Source organism: Lentinus tigrinus, assembly GCF_003813185.1.
Source record: "Lentinus tigrinus ALCF2SS1-7 unplaced genomic scaffold L226scaffold_2, whole genome shotgun sequence".
NCBI classification, from domain to species: domain Eukaryota; kingdom Fungi; phylum Basidiomycota; class Agaricomycetes; order Polyporales; family Polyporaceae; genus Lentinus; species Lentinus tigrinus.
In genome coordinates this window covers 989,501-1,004,166 of record NW_027137911.1, presented here as the reverse complement: position 1 = coordinate 1,004,166, position 14,666 = coordinate 989,501, and the positions used below count along the sequence as shown (strand labels likewise).

General features: G+C 56.2%; 5 protein-coding genes across 5 annotated transcripts; 2 read left to right on the top strand and 3 right to left on the bottom strand.

Annotated features, from left to right (window-relative positions):
* Window positions 1–27: 27 nt before the first annotated feature.
* Window positions 28–6,276, bottom strand: L226DRAFT_549733 (P-loop containing nucleoside triphosphate hydrolase protein). The gene is made up of 14 exons (XM_067682703.1): window positions 6,007–6,276; window positions 5,887–5,946; window positions 5,736–5,834; window positions 5,517–5,683; window positions 5,305–5,463; window positions 4,253–5,251; window positions 3,460–4,201; window positions 3,248–3,409; window positions 3,053–3,194; window positions 2,905–2,994; window positions 2,240–2,852; window positions 1,734–2,179; window positions 1,561–1,681; window positions 28–1,511 (listed from the first exon to the last, which is right to left on the bottom strand). Exons 1-14 carry the CDS (start codon window positions 6,197–6,199, stop codon window positions 174–176), a joined length of 5,331 nt encoding a protein of 1,776 aa, XP_067541587.1. The 5' UTR covers window positions 6,200–6,276; the 3' UTR covers window positions 28–173.
* Window positions 6,277–6,425: 149 nt separating this feature from the next.
* L226DRAFT_477208 (mitochondrial distribution and morphology protein 10) lies at window positions 6,426–8,518 on the top strand. Its single transcript, XM_067676741.1, has 5 exons — window positions 6,426–6,567; window positions 6,621–6,890; window positions 6,949–7,389; window positions 7,440–7,822; window positions 7,896–8,518. Exons 1-5 carry the CDS (start codon window positions 6,471–6,473, stop codon window positions 8,025–8,027), a joined length of 1,323 nt encoding a protein of 440 aa, XP_067541586.1. The 5' UTR covers window positions 6,426–6,470; the 3' UTR covers window positions 8,028–8,518.
* On the bottom strand, window positions 8,099–10,619 carry L226DRAFT_556807 (uncharacterized protein). The gene is made up of 2 exons (XM_067683148.1): window positions 10,464–10,619; window positions 8,099–10,402 (listed from the first exon to the last, which is right to left on the bottom strand). Exon 2 carries the CDS (start codon window positions 10,364–10,366, stop codon window positions 8,552–8,554), a length of 1,815 nt encoding a protein of 604 aa, XP_067541585.1. The 5' UTR covers window positions 10,367–10,402; window positions 10,464–10,619; the 3' UTR covers window positions 8,099–8,551.
* Window positions 10,590–11,225, top strand: L226DRAFT_498931 (like-Sm ribonucleoprotein). The gene is made up of 3 exons (XM_067677695.1): window positions 10,590–10,786; window positions 10,850–10,996; window positions 11,057–11,225. The coding sequence occupies exons 1-3, from the start codon at window positions 10,754–10,756 to the stop codon at window positions 11,108–11,110; spliced, it is 234 nt and encodes a 77-aa protein (XP_067541584.1). The 5' UTR covers window positions 10,590–10,753; the 3' UTR covers window positions 11,111–11,225.
* Window positions 11,226–11,897: 672 nt separating this feature from the next.
* On the bottom strand, window positions 11,898–14,666 carry L226DRAFT_477204 (glycoside hydrolase family 79 protein). The gene is made up of 7 exons (XM_067676740.1): window positions 14,286–14,666; window positions 14,205–14,217; window positions 13,971–14,136; window positions 13,708–13,910; window positions 13,444–13,656; window positions 12,704–13,391; window positions 11,898–12,641 (listed from the first exon to the last, which is right to left on the bottom strand). The coding sequence occupies exons 1-7, from the start codon at window positions 14,650–14,652 to the stop codon at window positions 12,249–12,251; spliced, it is 2,043 nt and encodes a 680-aa protein (XP_067541583.1). The 5' UTR covers window positions 14,653–14,666; the 3' UTR covers window positions 11,898–12,248.

Sequence of the window (14,666 nt, the reverse complement as noted above, 5' to 3'; positions counted from 1 at the left end):
GGCACCGCCACCATGAAGCAAGGAGAAGACATGGATTCATTCGGGTTGTTGTACATTGTATTGAGCAGGTATGAGCCTAGTAGAACAGACTTGCACATGATTGGAGAGCGATCGTAGAATATAGCGCGAGAACAAAACAATCGAACAGCGGATAGCAATTGTCCATAATGGGATCAAGCCCACATCGCGCGGAACTTCTCATCGAACTCAGCAGTGACGCCGTTGACTACCTCATACACCCTCCAGTCTCTGTCAGACACGCCTGATGGCCTCTTGAAGTCGCCCTGCTCGGGACCCTCGATGTCCGGGTCGGCTTCCGCTGGGTCAAGTGTCCCGTATCCGCTGTCGATCTCAGACATCTCATCGCTTGGCGCCGCCGCAGAGGCCTTCTGGAGGAGCTGCACCAGGCCCGTGCGTATCGACTTGAGGGTAAGCGAGAAGTCCTGGAGGACATACCACATTTCGCCATCGCGGATACCGTTCGCGGCTTTCAGCGCTGCGGTCTGTCCGTGCATGTAGAAGTCGAGCAGGTACGCGTTCAGCGCGAACTCGTCGTTGTCCTGCCCGGGGACGGAGGTGAACTGCCGCATGGAGGGGATGGCGTACTCGTTCAAATGCAGGCCGTCTCTGGACGTCTCGGTAAGCTCCTGTACAGAGCCGAACTCGTCGCCGTGACCGGACGTGGCCACGAAAGGCGACCGGGCCACAGTACTGATCGCAGTGCGGCGCAGTTGCTCCGTAAAAGGGGAAGGAGTCAAGTCCGTAGAACCTGGACAGAGGCTCTTCCCGCTGAACGGCAACTTCGTGTCTTGACCAAGCGCTTCTGCGTGATGCGCGACATAGGCCACAGCGTACCCCGTAAAGACGCGCTTGATGTGGTCCTCGTGCCGCAAGAGGACCCTACGAGCATCATCGGATAATGGTGGTAGTACAACCGTCGAGGGTGACTTCCTGACGATGTTCTGGAGGAACTTCGGAGAGGCGTACGCCTTCGGCAGGTATCTCCGGCCAAAGAGATGGGACAAAAGAAGCATAAGATCACGTTTTGCGGTGATCAAGCTACTCTGGTTGCAAATTCGATGAATGACACCATGGCGGAGAAGTGCGACGAGGGCGAGGTTGCTCGGCTCAGTGTAGTAGAGATGCGCGGCCACGCCGAATAGGTTGACAGGGTTGCCCTCCGCATCCAGAAGACCTGCGCGACGGAGGTAGTCGATGGAAAAGCGGATATGATGCAGGATTTGCTCCCGGCCAACCTCGGACACAAAGCTGATATGAGGGAGACGGAGGAGGCTCCTAATAGCGTCCCGTGCAACCGGCGCATCGTTCGATCCTTGTAAGAGGTTGAATAATCGGAGAACCATAGTGGACGTGAGCGGGAAATTTCCGCCAAGGGATGGCAGCTTCGACAACACAAGACGCTGACATCTATCCATCGGCAGACCGTAGAAGACGACCTTGCCGAGGAGGTCGAACCCTCGTCGACCAGCTCTGCCGGCACATTGGCGGTACTGTGAGAGTTTGGTGAACGTCTGCATTTTGATCAGATATCGTACTTACCATGAGCGCAGTCAGGTATGGCGAATCTCCGCAAAACACCGACGTCTTCGTCGGAGCGTTGATGCCCAGTGCGAGCGTTCCAGTAGCAATAACCACACGCAGGTACCCGGAACGGTATAAGCTGAGGATACAGTAAGCCCAATGTCTCGCAGCCACTGAGTAAAGAGACTAACCTTTCCACAAGGGTCCTGTAATGTTTGTTCATACCAGAGTGGTGCACACCAACGCCCCTTCTCAGCGCCTTCAACGCCCACTCTGGAGCTGAACTCCACCTCGCAAGGCTCTGAATTTCATCCTCAAGATCCTCCTTCGTGAAAGCAGGCGACATGCCGGCGAACGAGAACTGCGGCGACGGGTCGTCCGGGTTAAACGATGCCTCCCAGCTCGTGTCAGCCTCCGCCGCGGGCGGGGCGTCCTCGTCTTTCTTAACCTTCTTGAGCCGCCCTGCTTGACGTTCGCGCTCCTTCGCCTTCGAAACCCAGATCTCCCATTGCTTGATTTTGCGCTTCCATTCCGGGCTCGTGTCGCGCCACTTGCTTTCAGCCTCTTCCAGGACGGAGAGGATCGCTTGGGCCATCTTCTCGCAGACCTTGCGATCGAAGTTGAACAGCAGCGCAGGCTACAGAACGAGAGCGCATGGTCAGCAAGGGTGGTCCCGAAGAAAGTTCCGGCTGCTTACAAGGTCTCCACTAGCATGCAGGTCGGATATAAGCGTGATGAGGTTGGCGAAGAATTGCCCGGCATCCGGGACATATTGCTGGTCCACCTTCTGCGTGATAGGGTCAGAAACCTTTTCAATGATGCTGTTCAACACAGAGTTCTGATCCTGCGGGTCTGTCGAGTCGATCATCTCCGAAACCTTGTCGGTCAGTGCCTTCTCGTAGCGCAAGATGTCCTTTTGCTTCAGAAGCGACCCTTTTTGATTGGCGAAAAAATTCGTCGGGTCGAGCCCGGAGACGTCGAACTCAAGCCGCTCCTTGAAGGACTCAAAGGCTTGGTAAAGCGACAGGCAGTCCGCAGACTCGAGGGAGAAATCCGGGGGGAGACGGCGAGCACCGAATGAAAGCATCGAGATCGGGTGGACAAAGCGCATTCGGTCGGTCCTCTTGTATTCTTGCAGACTGCTGAGGTGTGCGGGCTTGTCCTCGGCCTGAAGTAGGTAGTTGAACTTCCGCAGGTGCGAATAGCGGTGAGGATGATATATGAAAGTATGCTTGAACCCATGGGCCTTCTGCACAGATGCGAGCCAAGCGTTGAACTTTTCCGGCTCTCCGATAGTTGCAGAGAGACCACTGGAAGGCCGTCAGTGACTTATACTTAGCACAAAGAGGCCAAGACTCTCACATTAGTGGGCAAGGGGCGAGAAGAATTATCTGCTCCCATACAGCCCCGCCTTCTTGCTGGCCAATCGTATGGATCTCGTCCAGGATGATGCTGCATGCGAAGCGATTTTCAGTATCCCGTGGAGAGTTCAGGGACATAATAAGCCTACCGCTTGATACGAGGCGTCCAAGTCCTAGCCAGAGGCGGGGAGAGCAACATCGTGGCCAACATCTCAGGAACCGTCACCAGAATCTGGCAGTTCTGAGGGTTGTGCACGCGGTAGTCCCTTGTGTGGATCGCCCAACATGCCTCTACAGTCATGTTAGTCTTCAAAACCAGCCAACAATATCACACTAGTACTCACTGCTGCCAAGCTCCTTCCTGAATCGAGCGTACACCTCAGCTGCGATTTGGCTGACGAGTGCCTTCGTTGGTGCGACATAGACCAGAACGTCGTCGTCAGACGTCCGGAGCAGCCTCTCCATGGCATAATACGATATGAACGTCTTTCCAGCACTGGTCGGCGCTATAAAGATGATGTGAGCGGTTGCACTCGGCATCTCATCACAGGCTCACCTGCAACGAGCACGGACTCGTTCCGGTCCAGGCAGTCCAGCACCTTTCTCTGCCACGCATCAGGCTTGAACGACACCCTCGGATCGCTCGCGCTATCCATGCTCCGGTCCATGAACTCGCCAAATAGCCTCAGCTGCCACACCACAGGGTCCTCTCGGATGGCCATCCACTTGTGTACCGCGTGCCCGCTCTTCGACTTTACCAACTTCACAAACTCGAAGCACAGACTCCGGTCGTCGTTGACCACCACCGCGCCATCCTCGAAGGCTTCAATGTAGTCCGCGAACCCAAGCGCGATGAGGGACATCGCGAGGTACTTCGCCGCGGTCGGGAAGAGCTCCTTCGACTCGTATAGGTCCTTGATCATGACCATGAGCGAGGTCGTGGACCGGTCGCGCGTAGGGGGAGATTCGCGCTGCGAGTCGTCGATCCAGCGCGTAAACTCGAGGTGGACGCGATACAGCCGTATCTCGACGGACAGCCAACCTTCCTTGGTGCGCTTGTTGCGCATAAGGTTCTCGATGGCGACGATCTTCGAGGACGTCGGGCGGTCCTCGATGTTCGCGAGCTGCTCCTTCCACCATGCAATGTTCGAGTCGTCTTCCTTCGCCTGTTTCTTTGCGTGGTTTGCAAGACGGATCTTGTCTGCCGACGAAAGGGTCTCCTTCTTGCCCTTCTTGCCGCCCTTTCCCAGCGGAGTCCCAGGTCTCGAATTCGGCGCAGAGCCAGGCCTCGACGAGCTCTGTAGATTGACACTCGAGTATGAACTTAACGAAGTGCCATGAAGACGTACCTCTGCTCTTGGCGTTGGAGTGGCCGATCTGGCTTTCTTCCCTTGTGCAGCGCTCGGAATGACCATCTGTTGCAGTGGGGTACCCAATGCGCCAGTGAGAGTTTCGGCCTGCCACTGCAGCTTCGACATGAACCGTTGCTCGCTACGCAGCTGCTTCTTGCGCTGCCATTCCGTCATCGGCCCCACGGAGTCAGTGCCGCCAAGGTGTGCGGGAAGGATGGCGCGCTTGGGATTGTGCCAATGCTGGGTATCACTGTAGAGGGTATTGAACTCGAGATGGGACGCACGCTCCTCGTCCTCCTCGCTTGTTTCCTCTGCCTCAATGTGTATGGCGGCAAGCTCTTCGTCGAAGAGAGGATGGCTGAATGGGAGGAGGCTCAGCGGCGGACGCTCGCTTCCAGCCATCTGTTGAAGGGCCTGAACAGGAGGGAATGAACGACGCAGATTAGCCAGTTCCGGTGTGGGGAGTTTTTGCGTCTTCCAAAGGCTATCCAATTCAGAGGCGATACCGGTACCAAGCAGAGAGGATAGATCGGCATCCTGCGACCTCAGGACTGCATCCAAGAGCGTCCCAAATACCCGCCCATCAAGGCTGGTGGTCGATGCAACGTTCTCAAGTGCCAGGAACATCTTTGGAAGGAAGATACTCGTCAACAGAACGGCGAGCTGGTCGGGAAGCGGGACGGATGGGCGAGCACGGTCTTTGAGGTCGATATGAGGGACACAGAGCATATGCGCGACAAATATGCAGAGGAGCCCCGAATGTTGCTTGATGAACGAGCTTTCCGTAGCGGAGAGCGTTTCGAGCAGATGTGTCGGTAAATCAACATCATCTTGGGACGTGGCAGTGGCAAGTGGCTGGAGTGAGAGGCCCTTGCGCACACGAGTCTCATGTTCGGTCAAAAACTCTTCGGCGTTTTTGACAGAGCTCCAGAAATCTTCCTTGAAACGGCTGCGAGGGCTACTGTCAAGACGCTGTTCGTAGACAAAGGACATGATCTGCAGTGGACATCATCAGCGGGCAGCACTTCGAGAGATAGCACAACACGAACCTTCGAGTCTCTATACTCTGCACCATGTAATATGGTAACGGATACGCCTTGTGCAAGCAGGGAGTATAGGAAGACCCGCTGTAAGAGGATGCGCGCCGTCGCTGGTTCCGAAGTAGACTCCTCCACGACTCCACCGTCGTTGGTCATCACGAACATTGGCTGAACGCGGACGTGAGTGGATGCACTCTACACATCTTCCCGAGGCCATTTACCTTCTTCAGCCTCTGGTATACTTTCCACTCCGGGTCGGACAGATTGGAGAACGTGTGAACGGGAATATTCAAGGATTTCAGGTGGTTGTAGAGGATTATGCGCGCTAGGGAACGAGAGCAGGATGCATAGTCACTCTTCCCATAGTGCAGGCTAAAGAAACGCCTCTCTGCAAAAAAGACAGTTGGCACAGGTAGCGACAAGCATGAATGATAACGTACCATGCCAAAAGACAACCTCAAACGAATCAGATCTCTTGGAGATGTCGTGGAGGATGCGCTCAAGTGTGTATACAGCATGGACGCTCTGGAAGCTCACGTCTGCAAGGACTATGAGCCAGAACACATTGAGTGGCACCTCATACATGCGTACCATTTTCTCGACCTAGAGCAAGAAGAGGGTCGTCCAGTATCATGTCGATGAGAGCTTCGCCTAGAACAAAGAGCACCGTCAGAATGAACTGAACGCGGTTTGGCTGAAGTCGATTGATACCATCTACGACGAATGGTTCGCTTCCAGCGTAGTCCCCGATGAGGTCCATCCACCGACCCCGCCGGTTGACAAAGGTATACCATTGCGCGTCGATGTACTCAACCGCGTCTTTGGCACTCTGAGAGGATACTTGAGCGGGCTCATCCTCGAGAGGCAACTGGGCGATGGCGGACTCAAAGTCATCGAGATCCATGACGGGCGCCCTCGATGAGACGGAGGATGTGGTCAAGATGCGATCCTGCCTCCGCAGAGACCTGAGTGTGTATATAGGCCGAGGCAGACGAGAACGTCTGAGAAGCTTCGCAGAGTGGCCCCAGGCGAGATCGCGGAAAACATGGTGCTGCGGTAAACCCCGGACCGACACTGAGATCTGAGATCCATGTGCGAGCGCTCTTCTAGGCGTCTCTCACCTTCGTCAAGTCGCTGGTCGACTCCGACTCGGACTCGAACTCGCAGTCGCCGCCATGCACCCCTTCGCTTCCTATGTTCTCCGCAGCTACTACAAGCAGACAGGCTGGAATGAAGACAACCTCTATGCAAACCTCACGCGCTCCTCAAATGGTGAGCAAAGATCTTCCTCATATTTGCAGAACATCGTCCGGACGCTAGAACAGCACTTCTCGACTTCAGCGTGCCCAGGGGGTTGCATTTTTCCATATCCAAGTCGCCGAATCCGCTGTTTAAGACGACGTATTCGATGAACGCGCTGCCCTCATTGAATGGCTCCGTGGGCTACATCTTCACTAGCTGCGACTTGGACGTAAAGGGATCCGGGGACGTCCGCTTCAAGGACATGGTCGACCGCTTCAAAGTCTTTGACCAACCGAGGAGACCAGAAGGAAAAGAGGAGGAATGGCTAGCAGGCGAGCGCGTTGACACCCGCGGTGAGTAGTGCATACTTTACCGGTGCCCACGATACTGCAACTGACACATGGAATCCAGACTACCTCTTGTATGGCCGTATATACATCCCCACTGGAAGGTTGGACGCCCTCTACTCAACACGCCTCACACCAACTCTCCAGGGCATGGTCGCGGCCATTTCAGACCCTCGCGTACCCCTCTCGTCAGAGAGGTCGCGCTCAAATGGACCCTCGAGCAACGTCATGTTCAGCCTGCAGCACGACACCGGCAAGGTCTGTACCGAATACACCTGGAGTGCGGAAGATGGCATGTGGGGTGTGCGCTCGCTGTACAATTTCGGCAAGATCGGCACGCACACGGACACTTCTGTGGACGAGAGTGAGAAGGCTGGACATGCGCCAAATGGGAAGGGGAAGGTGAAGCGGGTGGATGAGGAGGAGGCTATGGAGGGTGGCCTGAAGGGCCGGGTATCGGTTGGCGGAGAATTCTACTTCAGCGCGAAGGAGAAGAGCGCAGGAGGTAAGTCGGAGTTCCTGCCGACGTGAGGCGACTCGATTGACATCCTGCAGTCTCTACTGGCATCCGCTTCACCACTCTTCCAGACGCTACACCTCCATCCTTCCAGGTCCCCTCATCATCAACAGCGGGACCATCGTGTCCCCGAGGCCCTCCATCCCAGCCACCCACAACGATCACCGCTCTCTTCAACCCCATGCTCGGACACATCTCCGGGGCCTACGCCGCAAGGGTGTCGCGTGACCTCTCTCTGGCTTCCCGCTTCGACTTTAATGTCTACAGCTACGAGAGTGAGTGGTCCATGGGCGCAGAGTGGTGGCTGCGGCGCGCAAAAGTGTGGAATCCCCCCGCATCCTCCGATGAGCCGCAACCGCCATTACCAGACTTGGCCGACGAGGTGCAGGGGGTGGTCAAGGCAAAAGTATCGACATCTACCGTACGTATGCTCGTTCCTTCCCTCCAACCTCGTCGGAGCTTCCGAACTGACCGCTTGCGATTCCGGATGTCAGGACATCTCGCTTCTATGGGAGGGCAGGCTACGAAACGTCCTCGTCAGCCTCGGTGTTGTCTCCAACCTCACCAGCCGCTCAAAACCCATCAAGTCCATAGGACTCGAACTCTCATACTTCAGTTCCGGATGATGCTGTCGGCAATGTGCTCCTGTATCCAACCCATCACGCACTCTTTGTCGTGTCGCACCTCAAGACTGTACGGAGAGATCGCATAATCATTATCATATATCATTTCCCAAAATCGCGAGAGATGCATCCAGACGTCAAGAGGACCACCTATACAAGTACATTGTGGGCACCAGCACCTGAAAGATCCAGCACGGAGATTAGTCCGACAAGCAGCGCAGCTATCGTATACAAGCACAAGGCGAGAGGGGCAGCAGCGGGTTTCGTTTGGTCAAGTCACAGAGGCGAGGAGGCGCAAGCAGAAACGCGCTAATAATACGGAGTGAAGAGGTTTAAATGGGCAAGGATGAGGAGCGGGCAGTATGACTATGGTACGTGCGAAAGGGGGAGCGGAGCTAGCTGGGTATAGGACAGTGAAGATGAAGCAATTCAGATAGCATGGCGTATAAAGCAAGGGTAGATGTGTAGATGATGATGTACAAGGTGGGGCAAGCACTTTCTAGAGCGCCGTGCGGGGCTAGCAAACCTCACTCCTTCGCCCCCGCGGCCACCTCGCGCTTCGAGGGCGGTGACGAGCCTCCCAAAGTCCGCGCGAGCCGCGAGAGCGCATCGACGGTGATAACGGGGCGGCTCCCACTTCGCGAGTGGCCATGCGCCGTTCCCGGGCCGGTGGGCGGAGAGGAGTGGTTCCGCGCATGGTTAACGCGGTCCCGGCGCGACGCGCGCTCGTCGGGGAACGAGCCGTTCGTGGGACTGAACGGCGGCACGCGAATACCTCCAGGACGGCCAAGGGTGTGCGCACGGCCATGAGTAGGGTGGAAGGAGGACGAGGACGGTGTAGAATGCGTAGTGATGTAGCTGGGCGCGGAATGAATAAAAGCATGCATGGAAGCCGCAGTCCCTTGCGGCTCGGGAGATGGAGAGCCCTCGCTGGGCTGTTCCTGTGGGATGACGCCGTTGGGTTTCGGCGCATGAAGAGACTCGGACAATGCGCTCTTCTGGGTAGGTTCGATGTCTGCGGTCTGGTCAGGTGCATGTACAGGGGGAGGGTCTGGCTTCTTGGGCAGCCGCTTTGACAGAGCATCCATTGCGCCTACAGGTTTTGCCGGCAGAGACGGATGAAGAGGGAGGTTCGACTGCTTCAGAGGAGACTTCTTGGCCGCAGTGTCCTTTTCTGCTGTGGCCGTGGGTGTTGCAGTTGCCACAGAACCCACAGAAGGACCAGAAGGAACGGTTGCTTTTGCACTTGCATCGCTCTTCTTCCTATTCTTCGGAGCTGCGGAATGAGGCTTCTCCACAGATGGCTTCTCCTTTCGCTCGGGGTCTGGCGCTGCGACACGAGGTGTATCGTCCCCATCTGGGCGGGCATGGACGGCCACTGAAGACGCAGTCTTCTGCGGGACGGCTTCGGGTGGGGGAGCAACCGATGGTACGGTGAGAGGCGAACCGAGCTCGATACTCGGCAGAGGCTTCAACGCATCCGCCAGGATCGGAGAGATGAGGTCGGGTTGGTCGACGGAGGTATTGCTTGTGCTATTCGTCACGCTCTTAACACCCCAGTCGTCCAAGTCCGGCAGACTGTCATCTTCCTCCCCCGCCCAGTCAATGTGACTGCCGGGCGTGTTCGGACGGTCCATTGCGACGGCGCGAACACGTTCAACGAGGGCATCAATATCATGCTTGATGTCGAAGGAAGGCGTCTCTGGCGGAGGAGGTGCGAGGTGCGGAGGGAGGTCCTTGATGATCACAGGAGACTTGTCTGGGCGTAGATGGCTTGTACTAGACTCAGTTGACGGCGACTTCTTAGATGTCACTGATGGAGTGCTCCGGTTCGTGGAGCGTTTGCGGCGAGAACGGTTTGGGGTAGTAGCAGAGACAGGGGAGTTCGACACGGCGACAGTAGGAGGCTCGATGATGATGGGTGGGACCTTGCGAGGGGGTTTAGCCTCGGAGACCTTCCTGGACCGGCCTTTGGTATCTTTCGTCTGACTGTGTGCGGATTTGGAGGCAGCAGAGGATGACGTATCGTTAGTAGGGGCAGGAATATTCGGCTCGGCCGGCGCAGCAGCCTTCGGAATCTCTTTGAGCTCTGTCCCGTTGGGTTTGGAACCTTTGTCGTCCATGCGGGAAGTATTCGAGTTGTTGGGTCTGGCGCCTCCGCGACCTGCGCGACCTCCTCGCCCACCTCCTCCCCTTCCCGGACGACCGCCACGGTTCATGCCACGAAACCCGGACCCTGACTCTCCACCGCGACCCCAGCCCGACTTGCTAGGAGGCTGGCTTGCCCACATTGAGGCACCTACACCTCCTGACGGCGTGGATGGCGACGCAGCAGAGGCCATGTGCGCGAATTGCTAGGGTGTGATGTCTGGGGTAATCTGGACGGATGTCAAGCATAATCTCAGAAGTCTGGGCTGGGAGAAGGAGCGGTTGACCCACAAAATCTGGATAGCGTGTTACACGGTGTTGGGAGGGAGACGTGAGAGCAAAAAAATCGTAACTATTCGTGCAGCAAGATGAGCAAGATGTACAGCGGCGTGAAGAGGGGCGTGATGACGGAGGAAGCGTGTTGACCTGGAGGACCTGGTGAGGGAGCTGGTTCTGGCGAGGGCTGCTCTCATACCGTATGCGGCCGAGACCACGTGGCTCGTGTTTGTTCCGCGATTTGCACACACGCGCCGTCCTCAGCCTCGCAGTCGCACCGCCCGTCCCTCACATCGCCCGCCACCATGTCCAAGGCATCCCAGCCCGAGCTCAAAAAGGTGTGTTGTCCCATTGTTCTACGCGTAGACATGCCGATTAGCTGACTCCGCCCGCTTGTATAGTTCATGGACAAGAAGCTCTTCGTCCATCTCCAAGGCGGTCGCAAAGTCAGCGGGATCTTGCGCGGATACGACCTGTTCCTCAACCTTGTCATTGATGACGCGCTGGAGGAGACGAACCCTGCTCAAAAGCACCCAATTGGCACTGTTGTGAGTGTACCCGCTACAATACATAGACTATGCTTATGCTTCTTTGTTCCTCATTCGCAGGTTATTCGCGGCAACAGCGTAACATCCATGGAGACACTAGAAGCAATTCGGTGACCCGACCCTTTGTATGTAGGGGCTCGGTCGTGTTCTGTATCATACCTGTATTGTTACCCTTGCGCTGTTCGTCCGCGGAATATCAGACACCTGAAGCAAACCCTTGACTGGCTGCAAGCGTTCAATTTCTTGCTCTCGCTATCCAATGACTCCTCCTGATTCCTACGCGGTACGAAACTCACTTGCGCCTGCCTCTATCACGTCCATGTTTGCACCAGGGACATGCTCCCCTGACTACTTGCTTGTACAAGTAATACGGACTGAGTGATCTCGAATCTGATGCAGATGTCTGGTTGAGAAATCGATTATATTCAAGACATCCCCAGTTCGTACTTAGCGTGCCATGGGGTTAGGGTTAAGACCACGAAGCGACAAAAATTAAAGGCCTACCCAGCCCGAGGGCCGAAGCAGGACAGGGAAATATTGAGACGATGCACGAGCCGAAGCCCGTACAAACCGCAGGTTCCCCCTGAGGACAAGGTCGCCGTGCTATGAGAGGCCCCCACGGCCCACGACCCCAGGTACATGAAGGGAGCCGTGCCATCAAGGTAAGTATGAGTTGCTACTGTCTCCGTGTGCGGTATTTATCCTCTGCCCGCCTGCGCACGGACCACCCCTATGTTTGCCCCTATTTGCAGTCCCAACTGGGGCTGTCGGTAACCCGAACAGGAAGGTGAGTCGGCAGAGGTGAAGCGCTTTCTGTTTCAACTTCAGGCTCAAGGTCGAGTACTTTGATCAATCGACTTGTCATTCATGAAACGGTCGCAGGGCAATATGGGATCGTTGTGTCGTCAACCTGCACGAGCGGGCTCGTGCACATGCGAAGCTGAAGTGGCTGGGGTGATACGATAGCTCAGGCTGTCGGTTCCAGCGCAAATGTTTCTTTTCTCATGACGAGTCAAGTAATAAACAAATGGTAAGAGTAGCAGCGTCTGTGTATAGTGCTGTGGTTGAATAGACAACGAAGACGTAACTAGTAACGAATGGCAAGTAAACGAGTGATCGTGAACGCAAAGCTAAGGTATCGCTACATAAACACTGGTCGTGTATTAGTATGTTGAGTTCAGTATCGTGATGTCCAGCAACTCCCTCCGTTCGTGACTCATAACCTCGCAGAGGTTCATCGGCAGGCAGCGCATTACGATGCCCGGAAGAACATTGCAGTGCCTGCAATGATGCTGATGAGTGCGGCGATCCCAGGCGCAACATATGCAGCCATTGCACTGCTCTCTGCGCCGTAACTCGTTCCAGCACGGTGCGCACGGTTCTTCCCGCTGTCGCCGTTCGAGGTCGCGAGAAGGGAAGGGTCGACGGTGACGGTGTTCTTCGACTTCGTGACGACCGACGTCGAGAACGTCTCGATAGCATCACCAGCGGCAGCAGCTTGGGCAGCGTCCGAGAAGAAGACGAGGGCGGCGCCGGGCGCAGGAACCCTGATCTGGCACGCGTTGTTTGCCTGGTCGCACTGAATAGTTTGCACAGACTCCTGGCCCTGCCAGCGGCCATCGGACATGAAACGACCTCCAAGTGTCTGAAAATTGTAAGCGTGCGAGGTCAGGCAACAGCCGAAAGCGAGGAACTCCGAGAGCGTACCTGTCCTGCCCAAGTGATGTTGTCCTTCTCTGACGTGGACGGTGCGCTGAGGTATTTGACCTTGACTGAGGCTGGAGCGCCGTTCGCTTCGCCGAAGCCGCTTCCACCAACGTAGATTGTCGCAGTGTAGTCGTTCGCGCCGCTGGGGTCCGTCATGTAGTTGATCAAAGCCATACGCGCGAACTGACCATTCTCATAGATGGCGTAGGCCGGCGTGAGCTCGTTCTCGTCATTCGGGAGCATGTCCTTGACCTGCGTCGTGTTCGTCTTGCCCATGGCCTCCGCCATGAACACGGCAGAGTAGAAGAGCGGGCCGGTCGTCCACTGGTGGAACGCGGACTCGTTCGTGGGCGCTGCGGTGAACGGGTTATATGACACGTTCTGACCACCGAAGTGGAAGAGCGCGGACGTGAAGTTGCTGTTCGCCATCTGCAGAGCATAGTCCACACCCCAAAGGGCAGATGTGAAGGTGTCACTGATGCCGGGGAAACCACCACAGGACGCCGTGTTGGTCTCGAACATCATGAAGGGTTTGCCCCATTGCTGTGCGAGTGCCGTGGAATTGAGGTACGGCGCAACGAGGTTCTGGCCAGATTTGTGGCTCAGGTACTGCGGGAGAAGCTCAAGCGGATCCTTGGGCGGGTTGTTGGGGTCAGGGTAGATGACGGCACAGTTGTCGCTCGGATAGCTGTGGGTGTGTGTAAGTGAGTTTCGCTCACGGTTCCGCGCTGACGACTCACTGTTCAACGGCTAGTGCCTGCAGGTAGTCGTTGTACGCTTGGACGAAGCCGGTGTCCCAGACTTGTTCCGGAGTCCATCCGGACGATGATACGCTAGGAGCAATGATATTGTTCTTTACAGGCACCTTGCTGTCCGACGAATACGCCTGGGTCATGGACCCGAACTCGCTGAAGAAGTCCTGTGGACCCCAAGCCTCCGGACGGTGCCCGTGCCTATTCTCGAAGTCAGGTAAAAATAATAGCCTGGAGGGGAGAGCTACATACCTCGCATAGAGATCCGGTTCGTTAGCTGCCTGCAGGCCGAGGAGGTTGTCACCCAGAATAGCTTCGCTCATCTCCGCGATCTGGAACCGCCAGTTTGTGTCATTGAACGGGATGCCGAGGAACCATTTGATGTTAACCAGGCTGGAGACATTGCCCAGCATGTACAGCAGCTCCGGCGTAATTGCGATGATCGGGGTACCGGTCTATTTGGGCAAACATACTGTAAGTTGCGAAAACGATCTACTACGATGCTCGGAACATACGGGATTGGACGCGTCTTCCTGGTTCTTCTCGAGGAACTTGCCGTCGGGAAGCTCATCCACCATGTAGGCCGTATCCTGTGTGTTACCACCAACACGGACATGCACCTCTCCCGCCTTCTCGGCGATAATGCTCATGAAGTTCAGGAACGGCACATGGAGGTTGATTCTACGAGAGCAGGAGGGAACTTGCTCAATGCACAAGTCCAAGAATAGCTGAGCGACCGTCGCACTTACGAACTCGTTCCGACTAATTTAGTGATGCGCAGCAGCGTTCAGCCTCGAGGACAGGGACGGACACGCTTGATTTGGACTTACTGAGCTGGTTTGCGACGGACATTTCGATCGAGAAACCGAAGAAAGACCCCTTCTGCTTGACCGAGAGTCCGGGCAGCAGCTGCGCATCCGAGGGCACGCCAATCGAGAACTGGTTCGCGGGGGCCGGACTCGGGATCGCTGGAGGGACCATATACACGGGGTTATACGCCGCCAGTCCGGTGTATTGCGGAGGTCCCGGGGTGGTTACAAAGGACGTCGTCGTCGCGAGTTGCGCTGTCGACGACGACGAGCCGCCGCCGAGTTGGGCGAGGGTGGTCTGTCCGGTGAGGCCATAGATGGTGACATCGGCGCGCACCGAGGCGAGCAGACATGAAAGAGCGACAAGCGGAGCGTACATGCTGGGCATGCAGCTAAGAAGGG